Raw genomic sequence first — 9,984 nt, 5'->3', positions numbered from 1 at the left:
AGAGAGAGAGAGAGAGAGAGAGAGAGAGAGAGAGAGAGAGAGAGAGAAATTAGTCCACAGGCTCTTTTTCTTGCAGCCTCAAGGATAACTGTGAAGATGAAGTCAGGAATAAGAGAGGAGTAGCTTTGGTCAGTGCATCCTTAGGGCTGTGCAAGATCCTTACTCTCCAAAGATGGACTCCCTCCCCTTGTGACTCTACCATTTACACAGTCTCTACACACATTTCTTCTCCTTGCTGCCATGTGTCTGTTCTAGATTCCCTTGGATTTCTGGGGGAGCACCAATAGCTGCAGTCTTAAGCTAAATTGTATAGAGCTACTCTTGGCCATGGACTGCCTGCTCTGGACTCAGCTCAACCAACATCCAGTGAGTCAAGGCCCTTGCAAATTTCTCTGTTGACCTGATCATGGGTGTTTACAGAGACTTTAAAGGCCTGGAAAAATCTTTCACTTTCTCTCAAACATGAAATGTTTAAAAATGTTTGATGAAGGAAGAACCATATAGCACAGTTTTGAAAAGGGTGAAACCTACAGTATGGGAGAGAAGCAGACTCTGTGGGGAGTTAGGATGTTCCCCAGCAATGGTGCTACCCTGCCTGTCTCCTAGGCTTGCTTCCCTCCCTTGAGAGATCACAAGAGCCCGGCTGGTCTTTTCCTCACATGGCCAAGGGTTGTTGTGAGCCACTTTGAGTCTAAAGATCTTGAGAGAACCTTCCATAAGATCTTGGATTGTGGATAAAAAGCTGAGAACAAAGAATGTGTCTCGTAATCAGAATGGGAAGAAATTTATTTAGTATTATCAGTTCAATAACAATTACTTTGTTTTCTAGTAATATGACTTAAGCAGAGAACTGAAAAGCCCAACTAAAAATGCCTTTTTCTTTCATGTATTTATGTGTAATGAGTGCATGTGTGTATTTTTGTGTGTGCATGTATGTGTTTGTATGCATGTGTGTATGTGTGTATGCATGTGCATGTGTATATGTTTGTGTGTGTGTGTTGGCCAGAGGTGTTTTTCTTTATCACTTTCTACCCCATGTTTTGAGACAGGGTTATTCAGTAAACCTGGAGCTCACTGATTCTGGTAGGTGGGCTGGCCAATGACCTTGGGGATCCAACACTCACCCAGGGTTACAGGCATCAACACCACAACCCAGTTTTTACTTGGGTGCTAGGACTAGAACTCAAGTCTTTAAGCTCACACAGGCTGAACCTTAGCCCATGTTCTTTATTTCCTGTCATATGTTTAACATAATGTCAGATGAATACTTTAAATAGAATTTTTTGGGGGGTTGGGGGTTATTTTCCAGGACAAGCCTCTGGAATTTATGTCAGATTTTCTGCTGAAGAAATCTAGCAAAAAGAACAAGGATTTTGAAGGAAATTATGTTCTGACAGAATGTGACCTGAAAGAAACATGGATTCCACTCACGAAGGTAAAAGTCGCTGTTGTAGTTTTTGCCATGGCAGCTTCACTGTAGAAGGGGGCTTATGTGGTGGAGAGACTCTCCAGAATGATGATGGTTTTCCTGGAAAGCTTCTACTGTCAATTGTTTTAGAGATATCATTGTCATGGACTGCTATTAAGTAGAGTATTTCATCTGAAATAAGTAAAGTACTTAATCTGAGTGGCAGTTAAGGCACTTCAGAACACAGGCCCCTCACTGATTGAGCTGTACTTGATGTAGGAGAAATTTGCATTCACTACTTAACTCAGCTGAGTTCTCCCTGAGGTAACTTGAGAGAAGAAAATTATTTGCAGAGTAAGATCCTTTGTGTTGTATATGAAACTAAGAATTCTTCTTTCAGAGGAGCCTGGAGGCACACACCTTTAATCCCAGCTTTTGGGGGGCAGAAGCATGTGGAGCTTTGAGAGTTCCAGGCCAGTCTGGCCTATGTATCAAGTTCCAGGCTAGCCATAAGACTGTCTCAATAAATCAACCAACCAAAAGACAGTTCTTTTTTTCTTTCCTCTTCCTCCTCCCCCCCTCTCCCTCTTCTTCCTCTCCTTCCTTTTCTCCTTTTCTTCTTCCTGCTCTTCCTCCTCCTCTCTTTCTCCTCCTCCTTTTCCTCTTCTTCCTCTTCCTCTTCTTCCTCCTCCTCTTCTTCCTCCTTCTCTCCCTCCTCCTCTCCCTTCTCCTCCTCCTCCTTTTTCTCCTCCTCCTCACCAGTGCTCTATTCAGAATCCCCACACTCTTGCTTACATGAAATAATCAGAATTTATTGTCATTTGTAAAACTGATTTATTACATGGAAAATACCATTTAAGAACCATTTATGCTCAGGCTAAAGATATTCAAGGGCTTAGAACACTGCCACCCAACACAAAGTCACCATCTTGACTGATACCTACTATCAGGTGAGTATCCTGGTGCCCCATTAACATAACATCCTGAAATGCATCAGTGCTTACCTACAGGGCAGGTCACAGGAGATCTGTTGGAAACTTTCCCTTTGTAGAGTAGCCTGCTAGTCTACCTTGAAAGGAGTTATCGCCACACACTGGGGTTTAGTTTTAAAACTATAGATATTTATTTAGAAGAGCTAAACACATTTATAGGAATGGAAATAATAGCATCTCCCAAATGGAAGTCCCAAGGGACTTGTGTAACAAGGACTTTTCTGTCAAATCCAGGTCTCTTCTCTCTCTCTGTCTGTCTTTCTGTCTCTTTGTGTATGTGTGCCTGATATCATTTATCTATCTATCTATCTATCTATCTATCTATCTATCTATCTATCATCTATCTATCCATCCACTCATCTTAATTATTACACTGAACCTGAAATGTTCCCACAGGCTCATGTTTCAAGTGTTTGGTTGCAGTGTGTGGTACCATTTAGAAGTCTTCAGGACCCTACCTGATGAAAGCTGGTTACTAGTGTTAGCCCTTTGAAGGTTGTAGCTGGTTCTGGTCCATACCATGTAATTAAGTTGTTGCCTCCTGCTCCAGTGGACATCTAAGGAGATGTTCCTCCCTGCCTTTCCCACCATAATGGACTGAGACTGCCTGAAACCATGAGCCAAAAATATATTCCTTCTTCATTAACTTGCTTCTTTCTGTCAGGTGTTTTGTCATAGTGTTTTTGACAGTAAAGTAACAGATAGCCATCATTCTATTTGCTCTGTCTCCTGTCTTGCCGTCCTATCAGATCTTACTCCAGGTTGCTGCATGCCTGCAGTGCTTTGTGGTATTTATTTATATTAACATTGTGCAATTATGGTGATGAGTGACAAAAGACTCAAAGTCTCGTTTCACTGCTATTTCTGGCCCCTGATACAGGCTCTGTGATTTCTGGGAAAAGCATCAGTTGGGTGGAGTGTGACAAGAGAATAAATTATCTGCCTGTTTTGATCCTAGCCAAAACCTTCTACCACGTGATCCAAAATTAGCCACGTGAGCTTATGTCTTGCTGTCACCTTTATATGTAAAAGAGATCATCAAAAAAAAACCACCAAGGCAAATCTAGTCAACAGAGTAAGCATTTTCTATGAAGCTGCAAAGGGCGATGCTCTGTTATTACTCTATAATCACTCTAGAAAACAGAATAAGGGATGGCACCATGGATTTTAAATAGACTCTAAAATTTTAACAATTTTAACTATGCTTACTATAAATAGAAGAAGTCACCATGTTGATGTTCTACTGACATTACTAGGCTTCATTTCCTATGCCTAAAATATATATTATTTATTTTAAATTGTGTGTGTGTGTGTGAGTGTATCTGTGTGTATGTGTGTGTGTGCTTGAATACTGGTGCCTGCAGAGATCAAAGGCATCAGCACACTGAGATCTCCTCTTGCAGAGGACTTGGGTTTAGTTACTAGTACCCATACAGTGACTCACAACTATCTGAAAGTACAGTTCCAGGGGATCTGACTTTGATGCCCTCTTCTGACCTCTACAGGCATGCAAAGTGTACATATATTCAGGCAAATCACCCATACATATAAAAATAAAAATTGATAAGCCTATAAAATAAGAATGAGGAAGAGAAGGAAGAAGAGGAGGAGGAAGAAAAAGGAGAAGAGTGAGAGGAAGAAGAAAAGGAGACAAAGGAGAAGATGATGATGATAATGGAGGAGGAGAAGGAGGAAGAAAAGTAGAAGGAGGAAAAGGAAGAGGAGAAGAAGAAGGAGGAAGAGGAGGAGAAGGAGGGGGAGGAGGAGGAGAAAGAGGAGAAGGAAAAGGAGAAGGAGAAGAAGGAGAAGAAGCAGCTGCCAGCTGGGTTGGGGTAAAGCATCTGTTTATACATTACAGGGTGGAATCTGATGTGAGCTCAGATGTGCACAGTAGGTTGATGCATGGGTTTTTTTATTGCCGAGGAATACCAGAAACAATGTCAGGGGAAAGGTTGATTCTGGATCATAGTCTTCAAGGGTTTCAGCCCACGATTATGTAGTACTATTGACTTTGGGTCTGTGTCTAGTAAGGGCATCATGGTGAGGTGGAAGAAACAGCTCACCTCTGGATGATCCAGTAAAAGAAAATGGGAAAATGAGGGCAAGCCAAAGACCCCAGATGCCTTCAAGGGTGTGCCCTGTTGACCCAATGTTCTCCCACCAGGCCCTACCTCCTAATGGTGCTATAGGCCAATGACTAAGCTTTCAACATATGGTCTTTGAGGGCCATTTGAGATTCAAGTAACAACAGACATTTTCCACCTTATAGCAGCTACCTTCTATGAGAGGTCACAGTAGAATTCTGCAGTGTTACAGTTGTCTTAATTTTGAGATAATGTGAGTTTGATTCTCATTTTACATCTGCAGCTGCTTTTGCTGCAGAGCCACTGGTGTCTCCACTGACTTGATGACATGGTGGTTTCGTGACTATAAAAAACTAGTGCTGTAATTTTGTTTTTAAAATGAAGAGTGTTCCACTCACAGGGAAAGTCTGAATTTCAAATTCAAAGGTCTCCTTCTCCCTAAGCCAAAAGTATAAAAATATACCAGGCTGGCATAAGACAATCATATCTGGAAAGGATAAAAAGAGAGCTTCTGGAGCAGACAAGTGCCCCGGCTCTAGTGGTATAGCCTGTAACTAAGAAGAAAGCTGAGAATGGCCACTGCTCTGGAACCAGGACTCCTGTATCAAAGCTTCTGCCTGCTGTGCAAACTGATGACATGACCGCTTCATGGTGCAATTTAGGGGAAAGTTTTTATTGTAGATATGAGAGAGAGAACAACCAAAGGCATCTGGATTGTTTCAGAGCAGAGAGAAAGAAGTAGACAGAGCATGACCAGGAGAATTGATGTGGCCAGGACTATCTTCAAGAAAGGAGAGGATAGCAGGGGGTAAAGAATAGAGAAAACATAGTGAGAAAAGTAGGAACAGAGCAGAGGGAAGGAGAGGGAAAGGGAGAGAGAGTCTAGTGAGAATAGCAGAGTTATAGGGAGAATGAGTAGCTAAGGAGAGGGAAGCTATTGACATAGGGGAAGTTTAGTGTAGGGGAGGAGGTTAGAAAGGCTAGGATGCCTGTATAGACTGAAATGAGTAACAGTGTAACAGATACTTGTGATGCAGAGGGAGTCTGCAGCCAGCATGTGCTTTGATATGCTGATAGGCACCACAGGTAGTCATATGTCTCTTATGCCAGAGGTAATGGAAATGACTCCTTTTGGCACATAGGAACCAGATTTACAAGTTCCTGAGGAATGCTGACTTTTATCTAGCTGCCAGAAACCCTCCTATAGTCCCGGGGTTGAGTCCATTTCTGTATATATGGACTGCCTTTTGGAGTTTGGGGAACTAGACTTTCCTTTGGACTTGACAGATGTCACATGAAACAACACAGCTTCAGAATACACTCATTTTCTTCTGGTGATATAAAGGAGTCTTGGTTGCAAACTGATGCTTATAGCCAGGCAGGCCTGGAGGTGCATGCCTGCATTCATAGCACTTAGGTATTGTGAGGATCAGGAATTCAAGATCAGCCTTAGGGAGCAATTTAAGGAGAATCTATGATATTGGAGACTCTTGTCTCAAGGAAACAAAACAAAACACGCAAATTCTCAAACAAGGTGATGTTTGTCATCAGGCTTCTTCCAGGAACAGCAGGGGGTCTCCACTAAGAGTGTTATCTTTGAGAAGGGAGAGCAGTTGTCATAACTGCTGTTTTATTTTCCCAACAGAACACAGGGCTATTGTTCTGTTGGTAGAGGGGCCTCTGGGATGCTGCCCAGATAACAAGGGCATTTTGATGTCCTAATTTATGGCAGACTAAGAGATATAGCATAAACAGAAAAAGCCATATTTAAATGTGAAAATCGACAAATCTTGGAAGAGTGTGTGGAATGTTTTTATGGCACTTTATCATGAGTTGAAAGGGAGAGTGAAATTTTATGAAGTGTTAGAGTCTGTTCTTTCTAGCATCTTAAATGTGAGATAAGCTATGTGCAATGACAAAGTAGAGTCTAGGCCAAGTTCATGATCAGGAGTGCTTAGCTGCTTTAAGCTTGAGAGGAGGCCTGGAGAGCAAGATCTCTAACCCTACCCCACCTTTCAGGTAAGAAGAAGCTAGAGGAAGCTAAAGACTGTTTATATTTTTAAATTTTGTGTGTACATATGTGTATGCACATGAGTGTGTGTATGTGTGCAAATGTGGAGACCAGAGTGCTGGGTATTTTCTTTGAATGTTCCATATTTTTGGTGGGGGAGGGAAAGAGCGGCGGGATCTTACACTGAACCTGGAACTTCCTGTTTTGGTTAGACTGGTTGAGCAGCAAGCCAGGGATCCTTCCATGTGTGCCTCCTAGGGCCAGCATGACAGGTGGGCACTCTTACCCACTGAACCATCTTCTGAGCCCCTAACACAGTGGTCTTCAACCTTCCTAATACTGCACCCCTTTAATATGGTTCCTCATGCTGTGGTGACTCCTCAACCATAAAATTATTTCATCACTACGTTATAACTGTAATTTTGCTACTTTTATGAATCATAATGTAAAAATAGTATAAAATATACAAGATATGTGATATTGACCCCTGTTGGGGGTCATGCCCACAGGTTGAGAACTACTGCTCTAAGGCATGTTATTAAAAACATAAATCTTAGTTTAAGAGAGGCACCCTGTTTGTTAGATGCTTAATTCATTGTACCTAGGGACCTTGTGATAGAATCTGAAGGCATGTAGCTTCCCAGTGCCCATATAGGAGGGTACTGAGTGGGTTCTCAGGGACTACTAGACCCACCTCTAGGTAACCAAGTCTCATTTAATCTTCAGGAAAGAAGCACCACAGAAGATAACTCTCAGGACATGAAGTCAAGTCCAAGCCAAAGCAACCTGAACATGGAGGTTCTGGTTAAGCTGGTAAGCCACCTATTACCAACTAGGATCTTGTCAGTATTGTTGCTGACATGGAAAAGTCATTTATTTACCCTGGTTAGTTCTTTGTTTTCCTCGGAAACATCCCTTAATGAAAGGAACAACTCACCAACTATGTAAATGTATTGAAGGAAAATCCAGTTGGTAGAATTTTTTTTTTCCTGGTAACAATGACATGGACTCAAACGAAGTTGATTTAAATGATGAAGACGGGGAGAAACGCAATATGGACGTGACTCCATGATTTTCCATGACAGGTCATCATTTAAAGAAATGATACATGGTCATGAGGTTGGCAGGTTTTTAAAAATGTCTTTTCACATAGGTTAATACTGACCACCCCGTCTCTTCCTTCCTATCTAGTTTCTCCCCTCCCTCCCCTCTCCCCCAGACCCGCTTCTCCTCCATTTTCCTTCAGAAAAGGGCAGACCTCCCAGAGATATCAACCAAACATGGCATATGAAGTTGCAATAAGACTAGGCCAGGCTGTGGTGACAAGGGGTGGAGGGGCTATTGGGGGAAACCTGGGCTCTGAGGAGTGTGGCTGACAGCTGGGAGAGTTTTACTTGAGGTTCTGTGTACCATAGTTGTTGGCCAGGAGATGAGGGAAGGGGATACTGTTGGGGGAAAGCTGAGTGGGGGTGAAAACATGTGCATTTCTGTGGGCAGGATCTTACCTGAGATTCTAGATACTGGTGTGGCTTCTGGTAGAGCAGGGCGCTTCTATTTGAGTTGTGGGCCAGGATCGGTTTACAGTTTTTAATTGGCCCACCCACTTACAGTCTAACTTCGAAAGCTAACTGTAGTCAATATATGTGATGTACTCTGCCTTGAGTTGAAACTTTTAGGATGGGATGCCACATATGCAGAGAATGCCCCAGCTACTGAAATGCACAACATACATGTACAATTTTGGAATATTCAACATAGCTTCACATTTATTTACCTTTCTTTTCCAAAGACTCCAAAGTTGATGATCCACAGTTTTACATATGAACACCCAAGTGAGAAAAACTAAGTGACTTACCTAAGGATAGATTCTCAGAGAGAGAAGAATGTGAGTTCTGCAGCCTGCAGCTCAGAGAGATTTTTACAGCCCCATCACACCTAGGCTGGGTCCAGGGCCCACCTTGGGCTTAGGACATGGTTTTTTACTCTCCAAACAAAGGATCACTAGGAACCAGCATGGAAGACCATCGCAAGTGATGGTAGCAACTGCCACAGCCTTTTGAGTGCTAGGATTACTTTTTTAAAACTATTTTTAGTCATGGAAGGACTTGAGTCTAGAGTCATCCTACACAGGTGACCGACCAACTGTTGGGTTGTATCTCCAGCTCTGGGTTTTTTGAGACAGGGTTTTGCTATGTGGGCCAGGGTACCTTTTAATTTATAAGCCTTTTGCTTCATTCAACCTCTCAAATGCTGGGATAACAGGGATGTGGACCCATGTCCTGCCTAGAATTCTTTTTTTTTTTTTAAATTACTTTTATTACAGTCCAGTCATTGCCCTCTTTCCAGTCTGTCCTCCCACAGTTCCTCATCCCATTCTGCTTCTCCCCTGTCTTCAAGAGTATGTTCCTTCTCCTCTCCCCCCTCCTCATCCACACCCCACCCTGCCAGGCCTCCCCACTCACTGGAGTCTCAAGTCTCTCGAGGATTAGGTATGTCTTCTTCCACTGAGGCTTCTACTGTACATGTGTCGGGGGCCTCATATCAGCTAGTATATACTGCCTGATTGGTGGCCCAGTGTCTGAGAGATCTCAGGGGTCTGGGTTAGTTGAGACTACTGGTCTTCCTATGGGACCAAACTCCTCCTTAGTTTGTCCTATCTATGCAGAAGAAAATGCTGTTTGGTTAACAGAGTAAGCAGAAAATCACTTCTGGGATAGAAAGGTGGGAGCTGAATGAATGCCCCTGCAATTCCCACAGGAAGGGAGGTTTTACAGGAGGTAGTCTCCTCATCCTCTCTGATGTCAACATCTTTGGCTATCTGGGTGGAGGGAGGTAATACACTAGTGCACATTCAGTGGGTAGTTCATATAGTTTCTTATGCTATCCCAGTGGACAAGGGAGAGGTAGAATAGAAGACACTCATAGCATATGTGCGTGTGGGGAGGGCACTACCAGATGTCTGTCTCAGTTCAGTAAACTTCAAGGTAGCTTCATCCAGATCGATACTGTTGCCATCATCCCTTAAGACAATCCTTTTTATGGGTCTTTTCTCTTCCACCTCCTTAGACATCTTGCTCCTTGCTGAATTCCTCAGTCATTAAATTTCTTGTGAATTCCTGATGTTTTTGCAGGAGAGAACGCTCCAGATGAACTCGGTAGAGAAACGAATCCGAGTTGTGAGGGAGCTTGTACAGAGCGAGAGACGGTATGTGCAGATGCTGGAAATCGTGAGGGATGTATACGCCAGGCCCCTGAGGGCAGCACTCTCCTCAAACAGAGCCATCCTGAGTGCTGCCAATATACACATCATTTTTTCTGACACTCTGTGCATCTTAAATCTCAACAGGTAAGCCCTAAAGAGGAATTCTTTAAAAAATAGTACTCCCCCAAATGAAGGGAAGAACATAGTTAGTTTCAAAAGCCCCATTGTGGCCCAGCCATTCTCTATCTTCTTGGGGATCCCATTATCTGGAAGAGCAGAGAGGCTGC

The 9,984-nt window shown here is 42.9% G+C and overlaps 1 protein-coding gene across 1 annotated transcript in view; it reads left to right on the top strand.

Moving 5' to 3' along the window:
* Ect2l (epithelial cell transforming 2 like) overlaps window positions 1–9,984 on the top strand; it is a 76,050-nt gene that overhangs the window by 52,839 nt on the left and 13,227 nt on the right. Inside the window, exons 13-14 of the mRNA XM_028779247.1 lie at window positions 7,222–7,308; window positions 9,627–9,841. Coding sequence (XP_028635080.1) covers window positions 7,222–7,308; window positions 9,627–9,841 — 302 coding nt within the window. The remainder of the gene's footprint in view (window positions 1–7,221; window positions 7,309–9,626; window positions 9,842–9,984) is intronic.

Source organism: Grammomys surdaster, unplaced genomic scaffold (genome assembly GCF_004785775.1).
Source record: "Grammomys surdaster isolate TR1022 unplaced genomic scaffold, NIH_TR_1.0 348, whole genome shotgun sequence".
NCBI lineage: Eukaryota > Metazoa > Chordata > Mammalia > Rodentia > Muridae > Grammomys > Grammomys surdaster.
The sequence above is the reverse complement of the archived record's forward strand: the minus strand, read 5'-3'. Positions and strand labels throughout refer to the sequence as shown.